The sequence below is a fragment of the Anthonomus grandis genome, chromosome 5 (assembly GCF_022605725.1).
Source record: "Anthonomus grandis grandis chromosome 5, icAntGran1.3, whole genome shotgun sequence".
Classification (NCBI taxonomy): domain Eukaryota; kingdom Metazoa; phylum Arthropoda; class Insecta; order Coleoptera; family Curculionidae; genus Anthonomus; species Anthonomus grandis.
Genome location: NC_065550.1, coordinates 27,493,031 through 27,518,491, shown reverse-complemented (window position 1 = coordinate 27,518,491; position 25,461 = coordinate 27,493,031). Strand labels below are relative to the sequence as shown.

At 29.1% G+C, this 25,461-nt stretch overlaps 3 protein-coding genes across 4 annotated transcripts in view; 2 read left to right on the top strand and 1 right to left on the bottom strand.

Annotated features, from left to right (window-relative positions):
- The window catches only part of LOC126735878 (transmembrane protease serine 9-like), a 134,670-nt gene that overhangs the window by 1,222 nt on the left and 107,987 nt on the right, over nt 1–25,461 (top strand). The window lies entirely within an intron of this gene.
- The window catches only part of LOC126735877 (uncharacterized), a 137,293-nt gene that overhangs the window by 79,693 nt on the left and 32,139 nt on the right, over nt 1–25,461 (bottom strand). The gene's annotated exons all lie outside the window — the stretch shown is intronic.
- On the top strand, nt 1,857–3,260 carry LOC126736762 (uncharacterized). Its single transcript, XM_050441292.1, has 2 exons — nt 1,857–2,148; nt 2,452–3,260. The coding sequence occupies exons 1-2, from the start codon at nt 2,052–2,054 to the stop codon at nt 3,258–3,260; spliced, it is 906 nt and encodes a 301-aa protein (XP_050297249.1). The 5' UTR covers nt 1,857–2,051.

Below are 25,461 nucleotides of genomic sequence, written 5' to 3'. Positions count from 1 at the left end.
ATAGTAAGTGTTTGGAATATAATGAAAGGTCTTTTTTTTTAAGGTTCATTCAAGAAAATTCAGAAAATGATCCTGATAAGCGACTTCAGTCAAGGTGTGATGAAAATAATTCCTCCCACATATTTATTCTATCCTCTAAAACAGCAACATTTGATAAACGACATATGCAGATATACCCTATGACCGAATATGAATTCAGCAAGATGGTGCTTCTCCACATTTTGGTGTCAATGCTGGCAAGTATCTGAATCTTATTTTTTCGGATCGTTAGACTGGTCGACGTGGTGCTATTGAATAGGCACCTAGATCTCCCGATTTAACACCGTTGGATTATTTCCTTTGGAGCTTTTTCCCATAACTCAAAGAAATAAACCAGACGACATTGATACATTAAAATAGAAAATTAGTCATAGTGTTCAATACTATACAAATTCAAGGTATTCAGAACTCTATTGACGTCTTTTATCATTGCCTTGCAGCTTGCTAAGTTGATCTCAATAAAAAATATGGTCAAAAATGTTGGAAAAAGCGGACTTAATAACCACTGAATACTTTATTTCAAAATTTTAGTTTTTTGAAATATACTATTGAAATTATTTCGTTGTCTAAGTTTTTAGGGGTCAATTTCACTGTGTTCAAGAGGCTGAAGTAGCAAGGGCTAAAATAGACTTAAAAGGTGGTCAAACTTCGTGTTTCTCGTATTTCACCCTTTTGCTAAGGATAAAACAGTTAAAGAAATATGAATTTTATGCAGTACTTTGAATAACCCTGTATATAAATTTTTATGAAGATCATCTTCATATATGCATGAAGTTTATGGATTTTTTAATTATATGAAGTTCTATAAGCTGAAAGTTCCTAATTAAAAAAATGACAGTTATATACAGTTAGATTATGCACATATTACACTATTACATTTTATATAAATACATATCAGTACATATTTATCAATTTTGTATGCTACACTCTTTGCGAAGAATGGATGAGATTTTTATACATGAGGATAGTTCGCTCGTGCGCGGGTAAAGGGGTATAAGTCAGAATATTTATAAAATGAGGTTAACGCAAAATTCGACACCACTTTTCAAGATCTTGAATTGTGTAAAAGGGTATAACTCTAGCCGCGTTTAAAATCCGTATTTTCAATTGTGTAAAACAGGTTTAAAATATGTATATATAGGGAGTATGGATATATATCATTATATATCCGTTTTCACAAGAAGCTGGTTTGGCGTAAAGCGATTTAACATGACTTATACCTCTTTACCCTAATCACAGAACAACCCACGTTATTTTGTGCCGTACGAATATGTCACTATTATTTTTGTTTACATATTTTTAATGACGCATGGCGTGTTGAATGCTTAGCAAAATAATCGACATAATTTGGTTTTAAACAAGTTTAGAAACCTTTGGTTGCTTAAATAAGTTCTAGAACCCTGCCAGAACAGGCAAAGAAGACTATAGAACGTCCTGTTTGGGTTAAAGTGCATAGTTTTGTCATTAGTTTAAGTGAGGTTATGGCTTCAAAAAGAACAAAATTAATGATTGATATGTGCAAAGAAAATGGATTTGATAATCTTTCTGCCGTTGAGGATGGTAAGTTCAGCTCAAATATTAAATTATGCTTTTATGTTTAATACGCAATTATTGTTCTTTCACTAATAATACTGTACCGTTTCTGGGATTTGGGACTTGTACTTCTTTACCCGCGCACAGATCTAAAATTTAAAATTGCTTTAAATTAATACTATTATTTCAGTATATTGTTGTCGATTATAAAAGATGTTAAATTATTTTAAATTTTTTACTAGGTTTAGTCTGTTTAGTCTGTTTATTTTTTAAGCTACATACCTACTATTTTTTTATCCATATACTAAAAGTCAAATACAGCGTGCCAAGTCACTAAAATTTAAGGTACTGTATTTTATATCGAATTAATTTCTGTTATTAATATTTTTATAGGTAAGCAGACTTGGCAAGAGATTTGTTGTACAAGCACCAATGTCATAGACCAGATACCATCTACTTCACAGGATGTTTTAACAGAGATGTCAGAGCAATCTAATAAGAAGGAATTCGTTACTTTGCATAATGTTCCTTTATCTACAACACCGTATTTTGAGGATGATGTGTCATCTATACACGGTAAATATGATTAAATTTGCTTTCAATTTATAGATATTCTTTGGTGTCAAATAGAATTTGAAATTATTTCGGGAATTTGAGACGAGTTAGGTAAATGTTTGATACAGCATTTTGAACTGTGGAAACTATTTTACGTATCAAAAAATAAAATGTTACTTCCCCATTCTACTTTTTTGAATGATGTTTTGTTCAAGCCGGTTAGTTTATACCATTTACTAGCTATTTGAAAACTAGAATAAAGAAGTAAAATTCATGATAATATGGCAATAAAAAAATTAATTGTAGGTCATTGTTTAATTTCAGAGGTTCTGCCATCACCAGGTAACGAACAATTAGGTGATGATCCTGGCGATTGTGACGACAGCGATAAGGATAAAGACTACGCCCCAGAGTCAGAAAGTTCAGATTCTGATATGGTTAATCTACAGCAACTTGCAGATAAAATAAAAAAGAAAAACAACAATTCGGCGGGTCAAGTGGAAAATGTTATTAAAGAAAATAGGCGAGGTCGGAAAACAGTAAAGGAAGAAACCAGGGAGAAAAGAAAGTTAAGAAAAACAAACAGAAATTTGGGTAGGGAATATACTACCAGCAAGGGGAAACTTATCAGAAAAAGAGAGAGAAGACCTTTATGCTCTTGTAGGAATGGATGTTGTAGTAAAGTAGATGATGTTCAGTTGGACATGCTTTTTGATTATTTCTGGTCAATTGGCGACTTTGACGAGAGGGTTGCCTATACCGCAAGTCTTATTACGAAACAAAGAAAGAAAACAGCAATAACGTCAGAAAGGAAGAAAAAGCGAGACTGTGTTAACGTTTTTCATTTGAAAGTTAATGGCGAGTTGATTCAAGTTTGTAAAGGGTGCTTTGAAAAAACCTTCGATATTTCTAATAAATTTATAACGACTGTATTATTAAAAATGAACTCAACAGGAATATGTGAAAAAGATAAAAGAGGTCGTAAAGAGCCTCCAAACAAAATAAGTGAAAACAGTTTGCAGCTAGTAAAAGATCACATAGCTTCCATTCCAACCTACGAAAGCCATTATTGTAGGAGGAATTCCGAAAAAACGATTTTTACCTTCATTTTACACGTTGATACGTCTTTATGAAGAATATAAAATTTGGGTCCCGCCAAATAATAAGCCCGTAAGTCGTAAGATTTATGAACATGTTTTTTACGAAATGGGCATTAAAATAAAAATGTTCCAGAAAGACACATGCGCTACGTGTGAAAAATTGAACATTTTGATTCGCAATGAGAAAAACAGTGAAACCTTGAGTAGGTTAAAAACTGAACTGCAGTCACATCTAGATGAAGCTCAGGCGGCTTTTGATTCGAAAAGACAAGACAAAGACCTTGCAAAACAGGATGAGACTAAACTTTTATACGTGTTTGATCTTCAACAGTGCCTACCAACCCCAGATCTAACTGCCTCTGTTGCCTTTTATAAAAGAAAACTGTGGACCTACAACCTGACCATGCACGAATGTAAAAAAAAACAAGCGATCTGTTGCATGTGGTACGAGACCATTTCTGGACGGGGTGCAAATCAGGTAGCGTCTTGCGTATTTCGAGAACTTTTATCTTTGCCTCCTGAAATAAAGCATGTTACACTTTATTCTGACACTTGCGGAGGTCAGAATAAAAATTCCCATGTTGTAGCAATGTTTCTAGTTCTTATGCAGCTGACTCATCTGGAAAGTGTGGATCATAAATTTTTGGTTCCCGGTCACCCTCATATGGAGTGTGCCTCCGATCATTCTGTCATTGAGAGAAAGAAAAAGAAGTATGAATATCCAATAAATCATCCGCGTGATTGGTTTCAACTAGTGCGGTTATGTGGACAGGCAAATAATAAGTTCCAAGTTATTGAGATGAACAGGGAACATTTCTATAGTTTCTCAGACCTGCTCAAGAAAGTATTTCAAGTAAAGAAAAAGGATGAGGAAGGAAACCATTTTGTTTGGAAAAATGTGAAATGGCTAAGATTTGAAAAAAAGAAATGGACATTTTATTATAAAACTTCTTTGAGTTACATAGCTCCCTTTCATGAAATGGACTTTTCAAGACGTGGACAAACTAAGGAGATACCAGTCTCAGCAATCCCTAAGTGTCAATTTCCAAACCCCATTACAGAGGAGAAAAAGAAAAACCTTATAGATCTATTGCCCTATATAGACAACGTGTTCCACGAATTCTACAAAGGCCTTCCCACCCAGAAGGATCTTCATGAAATTTTGCCTGATATAGAAGAAATTGACGAATATAATATAGAGTAAAGAGAAACATCTTATGTTTTTTTGTGTAAAGAGGTATAATTAGTTTTTTTTTTCTGCGAAATGGATATTTTTTTCTTTGTAATGTTATCCGAACATTAACCCTATTAAAATAAATAGCTCTGGAAAAAAATCATTTTTGTATTATTTATTTTAAGGAAGTTATCCCAAAAATTGAACCGGACAATACTTACCAAGCTAATTTTCTCAAAACTAATACTTTTGACATTATACCCCTTTACCCGCGCACGAGCGAGTTATCAGTTGATTGTTTTACTTTTAGTTTATTATAATAACTATGATAAATTAAATCAACATCTTCGATTCCATTTTCGAAAAAAAAATCAATTTCACAGAAGAAATGGAGCTTGAGAAAATTTATAAAAACAACATGTATTCTGATCACTTCAATGTGAAATCAAACTTTTATTACAAACACGTAAAAAAAACAAATTAATGCGACCGCATATTTGACTGGCTTTATTTATAAGAATACACATACAAAGTCAATGTTTATAAAAATGGTCCCAATCTGAGGATAGTTTCTAGGACGTCAAAACGTTATTAAATAAAATAACGGGCTTTTTAAATGAATTTTGCTTTATTGCTAAAAAAAATAGTATCGATAAAAAATAAAGCAAAAAAAGGTAGAGACTATTTAGAAAAATATTAAGAAGGATCGCTAAAGAGACTTAAAAAAAAACCTAAAAATTATTTTAAAGAAATTGAAAAAATAAACGAGAATAGAATAATTAAAAAATAAACAAGGTTAAATACCTGAGAAGGGTTAAGTAGTGATATTTAAGAATGAGAAAAAAAATAAAAAAAAGAAAGGAAGAAATAAAATTTATCGGGTCTTAAGTAAAGGCAAAATGCAATGAATAGTAAAAGCTATAAAATGGGAATCAAATTTATTTCATAGGAAAATAACAGTTAGGCACAAATAAGTTATGCACGGATTTTATCAATATCCCTAATATATTATGGGCAAATTAAATTTAAATAAAAAATAGCAAAATGAGTCAATCAAAAGCAAAAGTCACAAATAGAACCTAAATTATGTGCAAATGTTGACAACAATAGTTTTAAAGTAACAAATTAATAAAGTCAAATTATTAAAATAAATATCATAGACCAGTTACGGATGATTATAACTGAAGTACTGAAATGGCGACAAAAGATCCATGCAGAATAAAACCAGTAAATAAATTGAAACTAATAAATTATCAGTATCAAATTAATAAAGTCAAATTATTAAGATAAAGATCATAGACCAGTTATGGATGATTATGACTGAAGTACTGAAATGGCAAGGAAAGATCCATGCAGATTAAAACCAGTAAATAAATTGAAACCTTTAAACAAAATTAGGATTTAGGCAGCAATGGATAAATTAAATGTCGTAGAACTGTCTTTATTAAGCATGTTAATTTATCTCAGGTCCAAGCATTACTTAAAAATGCTTTTACTTATATAATTGTTACATGAAACAATGTAAAAAAGTGGATTATTTTTCTTACAAAAATGTGTTGTCAGGATTTGAACAATAATAAGGATGCTTCTAAAAAAATAGTATGTATATAATAATAATATTTAATAATTCTTCTAACAATTCAGCTCGAATGAATATTAGAATATTGTTGAAATAACTAAACATTTTGCTTCTATCTCTAATTGCTTCGTTAACGTTTTACAAATATTGAAAATATATTGTTTCTCTAAGAACATCAATTTTTAATCTCTTTACTGTTTTCTTTGGTATTGCCTGGTTTATATTGGGTCAAAATATTTCCAAAATTAAGTTCTCTTGATCAGATCTTCTTGACAAGCAAATCTAAAATTATTTTTATTATTTTATGGCAACCAATCGACTGAAAAAAAGAAACTTAATTACCAAATTTCTTTTACGTTCAATATTCTATTGTTTGAGTATTCATAAAATATTCTAATAATCAACTTTTAAGTAATATCACATAATTCCATATATTTCCCTAAAGTGTTGTTTCCTATATTTTTTCTGCTAATGAACTAACCAAACAAAATTTAATAAATAATAAACTTGTTTTTTGTACACGTTGGCCTAATTTTAAAATGCACCAAAATGAATGTACCGTTAAGATTTGACCTGTAGAACATCAAATCTGAAGAAACCACATATAATTATCACATTTCTTTCACGTCTAAGCTTCTATTGTCTCAATACTCATAAAATATGTAGAGAATATGACAAAGGTACCAAGAATGCAATCTAGTATGATAATCTTTGAACGTTAGTTATGTGGAATTGAAATTAATATTCATTTAGCTTGTAAAACAAATAATTATCTACAAATGTTTGGCTTAATTAATTTTGGCGTAATTTAAGTGCTCCATAAAAATCGCCATTCGAATATTTATTTCTGAAAAATATACTAAAAGTTTTGTTTCTCATCATTTTCTGTCAATAAAATGCCCCAGCAAACTGTTAAATCATTTAGTTTAATAAATAATAAATTCGTTGTTTTTTTGTTCACGTTGGCCTAATTTTAAAATGCACCGAAATAAATGTACCGTTAAAATTCGACCTGTAGAACATCCAATCTGAAGAAAACAAACATAATTAACGAATTTCTTTCACGTCCAATCTTCGATCGCCTCGGAAGAAAGGACAAGCCGTTCAGTCTAATTAGAAGCCTCTTTTCCACCGACTTTTTTCTCGATTACTCGAACTATCACGGTGAAGATTTTTATCTAACGGTCTCGCACTCGTGCACTACTTTCGAACCATTTCGGCACGTGACAAATGAAAAAATGAATATTTTGTGAGTTTTTTTTTGGTGTTATGTAACGGTAGTAGGATGACCGTAATTTTTCTATTTTTACTCCTTCATTGGTAACTGTTATGCACCTTTTGAAATTAAATTTATACTTATATAACAAGATCGTGTTAAAACATTCGTCGTAAATAAATGCGAAACAGAGAAAGGTAGTCAGTGCTACGCGCTCTTTAGTACTTTAACATTAATAATTTTACATTAAAATATGTAATTAATAAGAAAATAAGAGCATTACATTACTAATAATTAGTTACCTATAGATTTCTCTTAATGGGCGCTCGAATTGCCCTGGCACAGGATATGGGCTACATTAAGTCTATACAACAACGTTACTTGGGACTAGATTAAGTGGCTTTTAATTGTTATATAGTGGTTTTTGCTGATTATCTGCTGTTGCTGAAGGGAAAACTGCATGTTTCTCTTAATACTAGATTTGGGACATCCGTTCTAATAATAAAACATAACGAGAATATGAATCAAAAAAGTAGTTGCTCGAAAGTGCGAGATTTTTGCCAGCAGGAACAGTACACTGGGTGACACAGCATTCATGTAACACGTCCTTATTTTTTGGAGTTTTGATTTTTTTCTTAATTTTGTATATGAGTATAAACATATAAGAAATATTTGTTTAACTTCTGGTTTAACCAGTTATTATTGACTAAAAAAAGGCAATTGCAATTTAGCAATGCAAATTTAGAAGCGCAAACTGCGGATAATGTTTCTGTTGGCTGACTTTGACATATTTAAGTATTTTTTTCTTAAGAGCATTGCGCAATTCCCAAGCTTATAAACTAAGCTTCCAAAATAAAATAAGAAACATTGTCCTTTTTTCAGATGATAAACTTAAATTATTTTATATTTTTAGAGGTCCTCCATATTTCGCGATTCTAAGTGAAGTTTCAAGGAATTCAAAGTTTTTACATGACTTACTTTAATCGAATAGTTTCGCAGATATAAGATTTCAAAATCACATTTCACCATCTTAAAATCCCGAGACGATTGATAATGGATTTTCTTCTACATAAGTCCTGCATATAAAAAAAACAATATTTTGATCACAGGAGCTTGGACTACTTTAAGGCCACGCCTCATAATATGAACGCTGTGTTAACTGAACAATAACACAATGTAGTTAAATCTCCGAAAATTATAGACGTCTTGGCAACGCCGCCATATCATAGAAGCACTTCTGTTTTTTGTAATGATAAATTAATTAATTATTAAATTAAATATTCATTAAAACACCGGGACTAAAATCCTCCTATCACACCGATGTGTTACGAGAGGGTATTATTCGATAGTGTGAAACGTAACAGTAGGCGTGGCTTAATAGTCCTAGAGCCTATGGCGAAATTATCATAAGATACTTGGACATTACTGGTATATTGGCAACGTTGCAAGTTATGAGAGAAAATATTATTAATACAAAAAGTCTAACTATTTTTTATTAATATTTAAAAAAATCAAAGTATTGGACTAATGATCCCCTTAAAGGATAAAAACTAAAAAATCTATATACAAAAAAATACTTCTAATAGTGCGTTAGAATGAGAGGGTAAAGCATTTTAAAAAATATCATGGTGGGCGGGGCTTTATAGTTCAAGCGCCTGTCACAAATTTATTAAGACTTTCGAAAATTTTAGATTCATTTCCAATGTTCCAATATCGTAGAAAAAATTATGTTTAAGTCGTTTGTTTTGCGAAAAATTAGTAATTAAAGTAAAAATCTCCATAATTTTGACTGTTTTGCAATAAACCTAAAATATTCGACCCCACTAAAGGGTTAACAAACAAAATATCCATATATCAAAATTGCATCCTGAAAAATTAATTAAAACGCTCGGACTAAAATCCTCTTATAGAGACAGTCCATAAGGGGTACGTATTATTCCACATAACAACAGCATTGTAGTAGGCCTGATCAGATTTCAAGATTTTTGGAAATTGTGGGGAAATTGGCAACGCTGCAAGTTATATGATCAGTTATTCTTTCAAAAAAATTTAGTTATTTAAGAAAAAGCAAATTTGTGGGCTAAATAAATCACCTGGACTAAGGTCAGACTATTGTGTAGAGTGAGAGGCAAATAATATTTCAAAATGGCACGGTAGGTGCGTTTTGTATCAAATTCATTAATATTTTCGACAATTATAGATACCTTGGCAACGTCGCAATCTCTTCTAAATTTTTTTGATTATTTTTTTTAAACATTTAATAAAACGCTCGGCAAATATTGTTCCCTGGTGCAAAATATCACAGTAAGCGTGGCTTAATAGTCCGCGCCTATAGCATGCACAAAAAGTATATCCTGAAAAGTTCATTTAAACTGGACTATATAAAAAATTTATGAAATCATTTTATAGTCCAAACGCCTGTTTCAAATTCATTAACATTTTCGATGTACTTGCAAGTTATTCTTTGCGCATTTTTTTTAATATTTAAAAAAAAAGATCATTACGCCTGGACTAAAAATCTCCTATAGAGTCACACCATTGTGTAAGAGTGAGAGGTTGAATGTTAGCGCCAAACGTCATGATTGGTTTTATGAAGTGTTATAACAGATTACAACTAAATGTTAAGTTCTTTAAAGAAATAAGAAACGTTATTTGCAAAAAAATTACATTCAACTGAAAACAGTTAATAGTTATTGACAACAAAAAAAATGGTAATGAAATACCCACATGTCCACAATTTCTAAATACCAGCACAATTAGCTAAAACAATTACTAAGGCGGTGTCCATAGCTATCTAAATGATTTACATTAAAATCAATTTTAACTGTCACTGGTCAATTAAATGTCAACTTGTGATATATTGCTTAGAAAAATATGCGTTTTCTAATGGGAACGGTGTAAAAAATATTCAGGGTTTAATAAAAAAATTAGAAAAACGGCTAAGCTAGAAGTTAAAAAAAAATTTAATGTAAATTAAACAGAATCGTAGCTTATACATAAATGCAAAATTTTAAAAGAAAAATTTAAAACCCAAAAAAATTAGAGGTTGTTACATATTTACTGTACCACCCGGTATATTTATTCCATGCATAAATGCCATATTCGGATTCATTTTAGGCAGTGCCAGTCCATTTTTTGGTTATTCAAGCAGTTGAGATAAGTTTTTAGTAATTTTTTCAATAAAATTGTGTAAAAACTGTCTTCAGTTGCCTGAAATTAATGGAAAACTCATTTTTAATTCAGGCAGTTGAAACTGAAAATTCAAAAATATACCTCAACTTCCTAGGATAAATTTATTATTTTAATTTATTTATTATATATTTATTATCTCAGGAAGTTGAGGTGAATTTTTTTAATTTTTTAAGCAAAACTAAAATACCTAAATAAAAAAATTAATTTGAATTGCTTTGAATTGTAAGGCAGTTGATGCCAATTTTGTCAAGATCAAACTGTGTGTTTTTTTATTACCAGATCTTGGACATTCGTTAAATTAGTTAAAAAGATAAAAGTACAAAAGCTTTTCCTAAATAGTGGATTGAGAGCAAAAGATCCATAGAATATCGAGGTTTTCAGATTCTCATCTTATGCATTAATTCCATGCGATATATGTTACTTAATTTCAGATAGTTCAAATAATTTCTTTAATAAAAAAATTCAGTTTAAATTTTTAATTGTTTGAGTCTTTTTCTTCAATATAAAATTGATTTGCCTCGCAAAACGAAGTAATGAATTAAAATGATTTTTTTATTGAGCTGCCTATAATGCAGTTGGAGCAATTTAACATTTATTTCGTAGGATAGGCAGATCCTCAAATTTTTATCTCATGCAATAATGCTTTAGATTCAGATAGTCTGTATTCTTATAAGCACTATTTTTGTGTATTGTTTCCCTAAAAACTATAGACTTTACTTTACTGCTTGGCATACCTAAATAATTAACTGAAATGACAAAAAAAACCTAGACTAGTAGATTGATAGCAGAGGACCCATAAAATAGCAAGATTCATTCATTATCTTATCTATCAATAACATATGTGCTTTAATTTCAGACAGTTTAGGAATTTTTTTAACTTATTTCAGATAGTTAAGTGAGCTTTTTTTAGTAATTTAATCATTAACTTTTGTTAAATAATCTCAATAATTGCCTTTAAATAGGCACTTTAAATACGTGACTTTCAGGCAGTATAAGTTGATTAATCGCTTATTCCAGGAAATTGAAGTACAGTTTGTATTCTTCCAGGCAGTCTTTTAGTTTATTTATTGGCATGAAAAACTATAGACTTTACCTGCTTAGCATAATTAAATAATTAACTGAAATAAACTGAATAACTTGAACTTGAACCTGAAATGCAGTTGAAGTCAATTTTTTATTGCTGAAGGTAAAACTGCATATTTCTCTTATGACCAGAACCTCAGAATAGTAAGATTTTCAAAATTTTACCCTATATGCATTAATGTCATAATATGTTGGTTAAATTTAAGCAGTTCAATCTTTTTTTAATATTCCAGGAATTTTTTTGTAATTTAATCAATAAAAAATTTATACAACCGACTTCAGTGCCTGAAATTAATAAAAAAAATCACTTGAAATACGTGAGTCTCAGACAGTTAATTTATTATTTATTCTTGATTTATAATTAACTAATTATTAACCTGAAATTAATTTAAGAATAACATAAACTTGAATCTGAAATACAACTGAAGCCAATTTTAAAATAAATATAGATAGATCAAGTAATTTTTTTAATAAAAAAATTAAATATTTATTGGTTTCCATTAATTCCAGAAATTATTAAAAAATCTACTTTAGGTTCGTAGGTTTCAGGCACAAGTTAATTTAATATGTTTCAGGAAGACAAGGTACATATTTTATTTTTCAAGTGGCTTTATTTTAGGCAGTTTAATTATTTTTTTTAAATATATTCCAGGCAGTTAAACTAGTTTTCTTTAGTAATTTAATCATTAATAAATTTAATACAAACTGACCTCAATTGCCTGGAAATAATTTTAAAACTTACTTTAAATATATGGGTTTCAGGCACTTTTAAAAAAATAATAAAAACTGCTTTCAAGTAAATCCGTAAATTTAAGAAATTCGGTTTATGTTTTTAGGTTTTGGCCAGAAAAAAATAAATAAATATTTATTTCACAAAGCTAAATATTTATTTTTCCAAGGCAGTATTTTAGTCTTTTCCTCCAAAAAAATAGACTTGCATCGCATAATTAAATATTTAATTTAAATTAGCTAAAATTAGTATAAAAGAAAATTGAAGAACCTGCAATGCAGTTAAAGCAATTTAATATTCATTACGTACAGTTTGTATTATTTCAAGCAGTGTTTTAATCTATTATTCCCATAAAAACTATCGACTTCACCTGCCTGGCAATTAAATACCGACTTGCTATTAAATAGCAAAAAATCTATAGAATAGCAATTCCACATATTTTTTAATCTATTCCAGGCACTTAAAAAAGGTTTTTTGTAATTTAGTCAATACAAAATTTTAAACAACCGATTTTAATTGCCTAAAATTAATTTTAAAAAAACTTTGAAAATACTTGAGTTTTAGGCAGTTAATTTAGTATTTCTTAAAGGAAGTTAAGGTACTTTAGTTGCCCTGAAAACTATCCAATTTACTTGCCTGGATTTTTTCTAAGATAGTAAATTTATCCATAGAATATCAAGATTTTCAGATCTTTGTACCATGTCTTATTGTTGCTTAATTTTAGGCAGTTGCAATAAGTGTTTTTTCTAATTTAGTCCATAAAGTAATTTAGACTATATTGAATACAAACGAACTTTCTCAATTCTCTGGAATTAATTTTAAAAAATCACTTGAATTTTTGGTTTGACTATTGCTATAAAAGATCTATCGACTTCACCTACCTGACATAACTAAATAAGTAACTTAAATTACCTGAAATAATTAATAAATTATAAAGAATTTTTAATAAGGCTGCATATTTCTCCTATTATTAAACATGCGATCTCCATTTTAATAAATGAAAATATTGAGAATACATTTTCCCGCATATTGGACTGGTATCAGAGCATCCATAGATGGCCAGCAAGATCCCAAGACCTTTACCTCATGCGTTAATGCTATCTATATAAGTGGCAGCTCAAGAAGTAATTTCTTAAATTAGGTAGTTAAAATAAAAAAATTTTATAATTTTTTTTTTCAATAAAAAATTAAATACAGACTGGTTTCAATTGCCTCGGTATTAATTCAAATATTAATATTCTTGGTTTCAGGAAGTTTATGCATAATTTCATTTCAGGTATTTCAAGTTAACTTTTAAATTATTCCAAGCTTTTTCTTGTTTAATTAAAAAATAACGAATTGTTTCTATTGTCAGAAAACAAAAGTCCATTGGAACTAAAAAACTGCTAAAATGAGCGAGGAAATATCAAAAATTACTTAAATGTTCCGTCTTAAACTGGCTGATAATAAGTACAAAATTGATTTTAGCTGCATGGAATAAATAAAATAATGCCTAAAATGGCCTAGGAGGAAGCTTGAAAGTAATTTAATTAAACGAATATTGCAAGTGCTAGGAATAACTTTAAAATTAACAAGTTTTAGCTGCCTAAAGTAAAGTTTTATATTTAGCAAATGCTTGTTATCACGGTAAACCTTGTACTTTGATAAATGTTTACTTATTAAAGCATTGTGCAAAAATTGCATTTGCGTATGTATTTGGCGTTGTTTATTACAGAGATATATTATGTCTCTTAACAAATTATTTGTACGAGTCAATTATACTAAGGACATTATTCATAAATTCGTATTCGAATATCTTATTTGTCTAAGGGTTTTATATTGATGTAACATTTAATGTGACACGTAAATCACAATAAATAAACAGTTTTTGATGTGGTAAAATTGTATTGCGATTCAAGAACATGATTTTCGAATAGAAGAACTTTAATTCACCAAACATTTACCCCAAACTTAAATACACTTCGTGAAAAGGGTAAGTCTCCCTCAAGTGTTAATTATGTTGAAAGAGTGGACGCTATTAACGTGGTCCAACAGAATATTGATCTTGTCTTTCGACTCTTTGGATATTGACTATATATGCTGTGTATGCTAACCGGGAAATACAGTCTAGCAGAGACGGTGTTTCTACATGTAACCTTGGAACTCGTCGTTAATATTAATTTCTTACATTCCATCCCCATAAAAAAAACAAAGAAGAATCAAGTGAATTCGAGAATCTTGGAAATCAAATGCGTCATAGTTGGCGTTACACCATGACGGGTATTTCATGGCGTGTCGAGATGGTAACGGCCTCCCATCAAAAGAATGTGTCCTTGCCGGCAATTCACATAAACAATCGTATAGTTGTAATTACACCGCGACCAACCAGAGTATTAAGTATTTAGTTTATTAAACTCTCTCGGCCTATTGTTTCGAATTAATGACCCCTCCGTACTGAACATATACGTGAAGATTTTTCCACTTGTCTACCTACGAGAGATCTACAAATTTAAAACGTTAAATTACATCTGTAAAACTTACCGGTGGTGTATGTAAGCTCATTAAAAAAAATACCGACAAACTAACACAGAAAAAAACCGTGGGGTTATCTCTAGATCTAGATCAGATTGGAACGAAATATTCATACAAATTAATGCTGATTATACAGTTTTCGCATGATCATCCTTTGTCAGCTTGGGAGACTGACAGGATACAAGCAAGGTGCAAAAAGTTTAATAAACTTATAATGTAAGTTTATTCAGTTATAAATAACGTTAAAATAAATTGCTATCAGTGTTTTTAATTGCGTTTTTTTTTCTGGTTAATAATTAGGTATACGATTTAAATTATAATAAATTATGGTTCAGTTGACCAGTGGATAGAATAAGAACAAACAAAAATCGATTGATTTTTTGACTTCGTTACCTTGTTTATTAAATTACCGTTTTATTTATATAAATTTTAATTGAATCTGTCTTTTATTCTAAAAATTTTATTTTTATTCAAAAAAAATTATATTTTCTTTGATGGATAAGTAAATTAGTCTCTTTTTATTGTATTCCTTTTTATACATCTATTCATTAGATTCCTAATATTAAAATAATAAATCCGTATTCAAGTTAAATAAATTTGTGATAAATTGTTAAAATTAACCAAATATTTCCAAGTTCAATATTTAAAATTAAGAAAAAATCATAAGTAAAATTTTTATTTATCAAATGTCACTTTTTTTTCACTTGAATTTGATATTTTCATTGAATATATTAATAAGAATAACTGAAATACGATATAGTTAAAGTAAATTTTATATTTGCTTCAGGCATTTCAAGCCAATTTCCTCGTAAGTCAATTTTCAAGTTTTTAATTGTTAATTAATCTTTAATCAAAACATTAACTTAAACTAATAAAAGTAGGTAAATTTAAGAATAAAGAAATTTCCAAAAAAAATATAAATGGTTCAAAATGCCTGGAATTAATTAAAAAATTTACTGATTATTGAATAATCGGCTTTAATGCCTGTGATACAGATTTTAGGTAGATAAGGTAAAATTTTAATCACGGCTATATCTCGGGATTTATCAATCTGACATCAATGGAATTTTTTTTTGAAATTATAAAAGTGACCCAGAGAAAATGCTTGAAGAAATTTTAAAGTTCGACATTTGGTCACTAGAAGGCGTAATTAAAAGATCAATAATTCAATTAATAAGTCAGCTTAATGTACTTTTTTTGACATTATAGAAACCTTGGAATATTTTCAAGGTTCATTGGTGTACCGACTTTCATAAAGTCAGGGAAGGTAGTGAAAGTGTTATTATTTAACTGGCTATAACTCTAAAAATACTTATCCGATTTTACTTAATTCGGGTTTGTTTAAAAGTGAAATGCACGTACTTTTAAATACACCTTCTGTCTCAGTATATCTAGGCATTGGAATAATCCAAATTATGTAAAAATGAGACGTAAGAATTACATAGAGAGCGAGAATTCTTTTTTCCAACTCTTAGAAAAAAAGAAACATTAAATATGTTTTATCATTACCTCTATAAAAAAATATTTTCAATACCTGGAAAAAACATAAAATTACTTCATAAAAAAAGTTACTCTATTAGCCTGTAAAGAGTTTAAAAAAAACGTTGATTTTTTTAAAGTCCTAACTCCCGATAAAAGACTGCAAAACGAGAAAACAATTCCAATTTACAGAAGACATCAAATTTTACGTCAAAAACCAGAAGGAATTGGAAAAATGTCTTTAAAAATATGGAATAAAAATGATGAACATGGAAAAATTTCCTCGAAAAAATACTTCGTCATAGGCATTGAGAAATTGCTCCCAAGAGCCTGGAAGATTTTTTTTTCCTATTTCTTAAAGACGTAAAAATGACGTCGAAAGCCTGGAAAATAAAAAAAAATATATAATTCCTGGAATACTAAAAAAAACCTTTTAATTCCCTGTAAAAACAGATTTTTTTCTTATATCTAACGTAGAATTTATACACCTAAAAATGCCGACAAAAGTCATTAAAAAAATTAAATTTCTTGAAGGTGTTAAGATTAGATCAGAAGCTTGGAAAACGAAAAAAAAATGTTTTTTTCCGATATCTAGAAGACGTAAAAATTACGACAAAAGCTTAAAAACGGGAAAAAAATCCAATTCCCGGTAAACGTAAAATATTATATTAAATACCTTTTTTCTATTGGTTCCAGTCATAATCCATTAATCACACGCCAAACTAAAATTAAAATAAAAAAATTTATCCTTTAACAAAAATACAAAATATAGCAAAAAAATTTCTGACCAGTTCGGACGTTCCGCTACTGTGACACTCCGTAATATATTTCCATTCTTGTTTCGAACATAGCAGAAAAAGAACGGCGAGGTAGCCTATGGAGAGTGGACGCGTGTCAACTGTTCCCGAATTACAGCCATTGATAATTTATGATACCAGAGTCTATACAGGGTGGTTGTAAAGTAAGGAATAAATTCAATATCTTGTAAAAAAAAATTCTTAAAAATCGCTCGGATCCATCGATTTTCTTTTTTTTGGGGCATATTTAGCGAAAAAAAAATTACTACAGGATGTATCAAAAAAGCTTTGCTAAACATTTTCCATACAATTCTAAACATTTTTTATGTAGCGTATGCTAGGCAGGTAGCAAAGGACATGGATATTGAAAAACCAAGTGTTCTTTAAATACTACATACGAATAAATGCCACCCTTATAAGATGCAAGTTCATCAAGAACTCTTGGATGGAGACTTTGAGAGGCGCTTTGAATTTTGAGATATGTCTGTTGAATTTTGCAAAATATGTGTTTGGAGAATCAAAATTGAGTGAAAAATATACTTTTTTCTGATGAAGTCACATTCTACTTAAATGATGGCGTAAAAACTCAGAACTATCGGTACTGGTCCGACCTAAATCCACATTGGATAAGGGAAGGACATTCACACAATTCAGTCGAAAAATAAACGTGTGTGCTGGCGTTGTTGGTGAAATTATTGTCGGCCCTTTAACTTTTAAGAAAATTTAGAGCAAGAGATACCTGAGTTTTCTAGAAGAGAACCTTGTTGGAACTTGTAGTTGTTAGTTCCAGCTTAGTTCGAATTTATTTGCACGATTGGAAGCAGCGGTGTTATTAAGTGGCCACCAAGATTACCCGATCTAACACCACTAGATTTTTTTTATGGGGTTACCTTAAAGAAGAGGTATTTAAAAGCCAACCAGCAAATCTAGATGATTTGAAACAACGCATCCATCAAAAAATACGTCGAATAACGCCCAAAATGGTTTGAAATGTGCATCAGGAATTTATAAATCGATTAGGCTATTGTTAAAGTGACGATTAACTGAATTACGGTTTACGAAGGTTTATTTTGAATAGAATAAAACGTTTTAAAGAGAATAACTCCAAAACGTTTGTATTTAGGTATAGCACATAATATATAAAAATGTTTAAAACCGTAAAGACAATCCAAAAATGCAATTAAAAAAATTAGGTTGCAATTGAAAAAACTTTTTTTAGACATCGTGCATAAAAATTTTCAAAATTTTTTAAGGAAAATACTGAAATAAATAATGATGAAATGAAGCTGAATAAGATAAAAAAAAACATTTTTTACCCCATATTGCATTTATTCCTTTATGACCAACCAAATAAACAAATTGTTGATACTGCTTTAGGAAATGTTCATAAAGTTGCCTAAAATTGCTTTAATTTTTGAAAAAAAATGGTTAGTATTAATGGTAAAGGTGTTTATATTTATATATTTATATTATATAAATATACATAAGAATCGATGAAAAAAGCTTTTTACAGTATAAAATAACGCTCAAAAATAATTAATTTTCCGTATTATTTTCCCGGATAAAGTTGGATTATTGTACGTCTTCCACTCATACAACAGCCCAAAATAAAGTACGTAACGATTCTAATTTGATTTTAGAAATAACATTAAAATAATAATTGAAATATCTTAAAATAATAATCTCATTATATAAAAAACAAGCATGTGGACTCTTTGAACATTTGTCAAGTTTTTGTTCTTGTTCTTTGGTTATAATCCGTTGAAAATACTTTAAATTTTTAGGATTATGATGTTTAAATTAAATTATATTTTTATTATAATGGCTTTAGAATTTTTAGAAATATTGTTCTCTTTACATAATTTGAAATGAGTGATGTTTAAACTATGATGAGTTTATGCCAAATCAACAAAAGAAATCCAATAATTATTAATATCAAATGACATACCCGCATTAAGCATCAAAAACTCTTATATCGGTAATAACTCAAAAAGTAATTAAGGTAGCTCACTACGGTTTTCAAGTATTTTCTAGTAAATTTAGCTTACTTTTCAATTCTGCTATCAAAATTATACTGCGCCATTTAAATTTTTGTAAAAAAATTAAAGTAACAGTTTTTAATTTAAATGAACAAATGACGCCTTCTATTGTTTATGTTAAAATTTTTGCGTACTACTAAATAAATTATTTAAAAGAACTTATATTTTACTTTTAAACAAGCCCAAATTGAACAAAATCGATTAAGTCTTTTAAAAGTTATAGCCATTTAAACAATTATATAAACCTTCCCAGACTTTATGAGCGCCAATGAGTCTTTGACCAAAAGAATGGAAAATATTCCGTGGTTTCTAACTTTGTTAAAAAAAGGTACCAAACTGAGATTTTAGGAGAAAATTAAAATTGATTTATTGACCTTTCAATTTTCGCCTCCTAGTAGCCAATTTTCAAACTAAAAAAAAATTTCCAGCATTTTCTCTTAGCTACTTTTTATAGTATCAATATTAAAAATGTGTACTTAATTATTTTTTTTAGGGAAATTTTTATTAAAATCACCTGACCAATATTTAAAAAAAAAACAAATATTAATTTTTTTTTCAATCTTGTTATTAAGAAATTTATTCATTATATTCATATGTAATCGGAAATTAATTCACTAATAGAAAATTACTCTAAATTAGTCTTTTTTATTATTTTTAAAAATTTATTCGTTAAATTACCATAATCAGGTTTACAAATGAATATATTATAGATGATTTGTATTTAAGTGCTTTGACTTTGAATGAGGGCAAATGATTAAACTTCTCTTACTTTTAACAATTATATTGTTCCTTACATATCGACATATATCGGTACATCTGTACATGATGTGTATGTTGCTAAAATAACATGCAATTTTGGACAATAAAAAACAAGACAAAGAATCTAAAATTAAATGTTTCCGCACGTAATAATATACGAGAGTGAGTCTAAACAATCCTTGAGTTAAATTTAAAATCTCTTTGTACCTAATTAAAAAAATGTGTCGCCTACGTACGTAAATTCCAAATAAAACTGGCTTAGTCATAACTAAAACCCGCAATGTCACTATAGTTGGCGCAATCCAAATTTCCGATATAAATTAGCATTAAAACAAAATAAAAATAATATAGGAATCCCGCGGTAAGAAAGAAGCGCTGCTTGTTTCGCGGAAAAAACAATTATTTCATGTCGATAACCTAAATTCTTCATTCTGGTTTCTATAAGAAATTTACCGAACTGGAAAATATTTCGCTTTCATTCGCGGAGGCGAGTATCGCTAATTAGAAATGGATCATATACGAACGTATTTGGTAAAACTGTTAAATGTCGCTTATATACAGGCCTTTGGCAATACTCATTTACAATTATAATGTAATTAGCACGTTTTGGAATTCGGTCTTCTGTAGGTGTATATTTGATTTGAGAAATGAGTTCACGTTTTTCTAAAAAATTATCAATTTTCTAATCAAAATTGCAGTTATTAAAAGGTGGTTAGTTTAAATTTAAAAAATAAGCTGATGATGCTTTTGGAAGTGTGATGATGTAACTGAAATTTGAATTACTTCATGATAAGGAATTACCTTAGAATTTATAATGAATAGAGGCTTAGAGTTAGTCATTCCATTACCAAGTCATGTGCATTCACTTTTAGCATCGTATGCTCGATTATATGTAATGACAAATGTCAACTATTTTAGGAGGTCAGGTTGAATTAACGTGTGTTATGATTATTAGAAATTATGTTAGAATGAGAAGTTTTCAGTTATTAAAGTATCTTAGTTAGTTACAAGTGTTTTATTTACTTAAAGACTAAAGTACGGCATGAAACTTGCTGCAATAAATGCGAGTGAGAGAGATAATTAATATTATATCCCTACCCAAAATTAGTTGGTAAACACCTAAGCTTAAAAGAGAGTAGTGTTGACATGATTTATTTATTTTCTAATATAATAAATAAATTTTCTTAAAACAAAAATTAAGAAGTTATGTTTCTGCATATTTTGATCAGGTGTAATTAATGAATAATTAATTAAATAAGTGCCGATAGTGTAAGGTGTAATCCGGATAATTCTAAGCAGATAAATGAAACATTTTAGTGTTTGAGCTACTGTGGACTATTGTATCATTATTACATTTTTTTATGAAAATTTTGACACGCTCTTTGATAATTAAGGAGCATTTTTTGACATAAAAGATTTTTTTGTATTTAAATTAGTGACGTCCGCACAGGATTTAAACTGACAATTTTTGAAGGAAAACATTGTACCCCAATAATTTTTGTATAAAAAAAGACTGTTTTTGAAATACCCATTTACATTGAAGCAAATTTGGTTTTTACACTTATTTGCAAGCAGAAGTCCATTCTTGAAGTGAAGTGGCTATGATATAGCCATAAATAAAAAATGCCAACCTTTTAGTCAAGAGCAATGTATAGCTACAATGTTTAATTTTTTAAACCAAATTAGTAATATTAATCGGAGTCTGTTGAAAGCTGTGAGTATATATTACAAGAAAACCACATTTGTATTGACATCTCTTTTATTGAAAACTCTGAAAAGATTCACTATGTATGCGATATAATGTGCAAGAAGTATTTTGAAGTGAAGATTTAACAATACAAATGGGAGAGAGCCAAAAAGGCCATTAACCCAGAAATCCAGAAACTAGAAACTAATATTTCTAAGCAATTTCTAAATATTAATGGAGATAATGAAAATCTAAAAGAATTCATTTTTTAATACACATTCATTGCCTACCATAAGTGCCAACGGACCTGAATTGGAAGCAAAAGAGAGTCACAAATTAATATTATAATTTAAATAATCCTCATTCAGTTTAAAGTAAATTTGATTCTTTACCTTTTTTTTCGTAGGATGCAAAGTCTTAGAGCAAAAAACTAAAAACCATCTTTTGCAGGTTTTGTCTATCACTTAACATAGAAATGAAGAGTTTTTTGCAGAAAATCCGCCTCCCTATAGAAAAATATTACTAGAGATGAGAGGCATCGTATCCATAATCCTGAGATAAAAACTCATACTTCACTGTCAAAAACGATTGATTCGCTTATGAATTCCATTTATTGGAAGAATGCATTAAAGCAAGAATAGTTAATTTTTCCAATGATTATTAATATGATTTTACTGAAGCCTGGTGAATTTTAATAAATTCTTGGATATGTGAGAATATTCGGTGCAGAGGCCTAAATCATTCATTCGAAAACGAATATTAAAGGTTGGACACTCTTAGGACCATAATGTGCAACATCTTACATAAAACTCATGATGGATTACTGGAACTTCAGTGAAGGTTCCTACAGGTCAAAGGAATTAAGTGTCTTTGCCTTATATATTTCATGTCTTTCATCAAGCTTTAAAGCCTGAATAGATTCTGAGGTACTTTAATGAACCAGAACTTCACATAAGGATCCTGATAAATTTCTGGAGTCTCACCCAGAGTTATTAGAGGTCAAAGAACTTGACAATAGTATGGATTTTATCTTGGCAAGCAGCTTGAGCTTCTCTCATCCTTTCCTGAAATATTTCTTACAGAATCTTTAAAATGTTTGAAAGAAATTCTACTGAAACTAAAATTTGTAGCCATGAACAAAATCCTGAAAGGCAATATAGGAAACTGAGAGTTTCTGCTCGAAAAACGACTAATTAATAGATTCCATCGAAAGGAACTACTGAAAAGTCAAACTGAAAATTAACTTTTGTCAATAAAATCAAGCATTAAATAAGAACAACCGACGAAGTTGCCGAACATTCCAAGTCTGATAGCTACCCTTTTTCTTTATAAAGAAATAACCCAACCACAAATAAACAAAGTGCTCGTCCCTGAAACAGCCCAATATGGATAGTTAACAGAAAGCTAGATGCTAATAGAAGACAAAAATGAAGGAAATTCAAGGGCTATCAAGGAATAAACTCCAAAACCATCGACGATAGATATCGAATTCCCAATATAACAGACATATTCGACAACTTAGAAAGATGATCCTTCTTCGGTATTCCATCACATTCAAATGGCACCTCACGCATTCACTGGATACCAAGAGTATAGGAGAATGCTATTGGCACTGAAGAACCACTATTCTCTCTAAGCAGAATAGATTACATATGTTATATATATTCATAGTTATATATATACAACTTCACCAAGAGTTATCAGGAGCAAAAGATAATGGAAATGTCTATAAGTCACCTCCCAAGCAATACACCATACATTATTATCGTTAAATATAGGTTTATTCAACGATTTTTTAGTAAATTTTTGGTTTTATAATATTTGTACGTCTTTTAAAGTGTAGAATATATGTATACCATATATCATTCTGTTTACAAAAAGGAGAAAATTTTGGAATTAAAAAAATTGACACCGGATTTACATATCTAGTTTATAAACTCCATTACTACATCTCAATAATTTGATGATATTACCCCGATATCACATATATGCTACTGTGTAGCCATACGATGTACTTTTTATACACTACATTTATGGAGTTACATAAAATTATTATCTGACAGTGATTACAAATTTAAAGTAATTTAGCCTAATATGTTAGCTCTAAAGGCTGATTTACACTAATTTTATAATAAAACTTTCTGTTTATGCATCTACTTTTATAAATTTTCTTGCATTGTTTAAAAAAAAAATTAATATCACCCTGCATAAGTACTTATACCAGTTTTTCACGTAGTAGTATTATAATTTTCCATTATTACTTAAAAAAAGTTAAATTTTTCATACTTTTTTATATAGAAATTAAACAAAAGATATCTCAAATAACACATAATGTAATATTATCGTTATATATGTATATATATATATATATATTTATTCAACGAATTTTTAGTAAATTTTTGGTTTTGGTATATTTGGTATTTTGATAACCGTATATGGTCAAGATATATTTGTTAAACTGTATAATTTACCTATATCATATACGAATCTGTTACAAAATAAAAATAAACAATAATAAGTAAATTATGTTTACAAAAGGGAGAAAATTTCGGCATTTGACAAAATTGACACGGGATTTACATATATCTAGTTTTTAAACTGGATTACTATTCGTCAAATGTTTGATGAAATTCTTCTGAAAAATCACTGCTTTTCGTCCATATTTTCTAATTTAATAACGCTGTTTTTATACTAAATATTTATATATAAAATTTAAATAAACAGTGTTATTAAATTAAATATATATTTTCTGCAAAAAACATTGTTTTTTATTGACACAACCCTTACCCCCTCGACCCTCCCCAAACATTTGTCCAGTAAGAAATTGTTTTAAAAATTCACCGTTTTTCGTCCATAATATCCAGTAAAATAGCACTCTTTTTGTATTAAATATTTATTTATATACATATATATTTTTATATAAAATTTAAATAAACAAACTGTGTTATTAGATTGGATATTAATGACGAAACCAGCTGTTATTCATGGTATTATTTTAGAAAACAATGATTTTTGAAAAAAAGTTCTTACTGGTAAGTTGTGTGGGGTGGATGGGGGGATAAGGGTAGGGTTTAGGTGGTAGAGGGTAGGGTCATGGTATATTTATTATATTGTAGAATATATGTATATCATATACGATTCTGTTTACAAAAGGGAGAAAAGTTCGGCATTTAAAAAAATTGAAAAAGGAATTTACATACCTAGTCTTTAAACTCGATCACTACACCTTAAATATGTGATAAAATGACCGATATCATATATATGCCACTAATTAGCCTACTTTTAATACAAGTATATATCTCATAGTGTTATAATGGAATATCAAACACAAAGAAACCTAGAAAAAAATTGGAAATGCATTAACGTATATGAAACCATAATTATACCAAATAAAATAAACAAATAAAAAAACTAAAAAATTCAAATTTGCTGAAAAGTAATTAGGGATTTAAAAATCAAATTTAGTTTAGAAAAATGCATTAGTATACTCTTTTTATTAAATAATATTTACAATAAACCCGATGGACGCCATTGATAAAAATAATTTTTTTGTCCGTCAAAAAATGCTTCCTGATGCATAAAACACATCTGTAAATTAAAAAAAATATCTACATTGGTAGTAAAGTTATTTAAAAAAAATCCCATTTTATTAAACGCATTTTATAATCGTCTTTAAATACAGATATTTATAGTTGAAGCTCAACCAAAAATGTACATCTTGTGTACACAAAAATAAACCTTTATTTTACTATCGTGTGTTACTTGAGCTTGGTTCCACGTCTGTAAAGGTGTAAGCTCATCTCATCCTAATCTTAATTTAGATTAAAATATGTCAGTTCTGGAAGTACTCCTCAAAGTTATAAACAGTACTGTTTAATAGGAAGTTATTTATTATTTTTATATATTTTATTTCGTCGAGTTTCCTCTTATGCTAAGGCAGAGTATTAAAAAAATGTAAGGCAAAAAAAGATCGCGCACCCCTGGATTT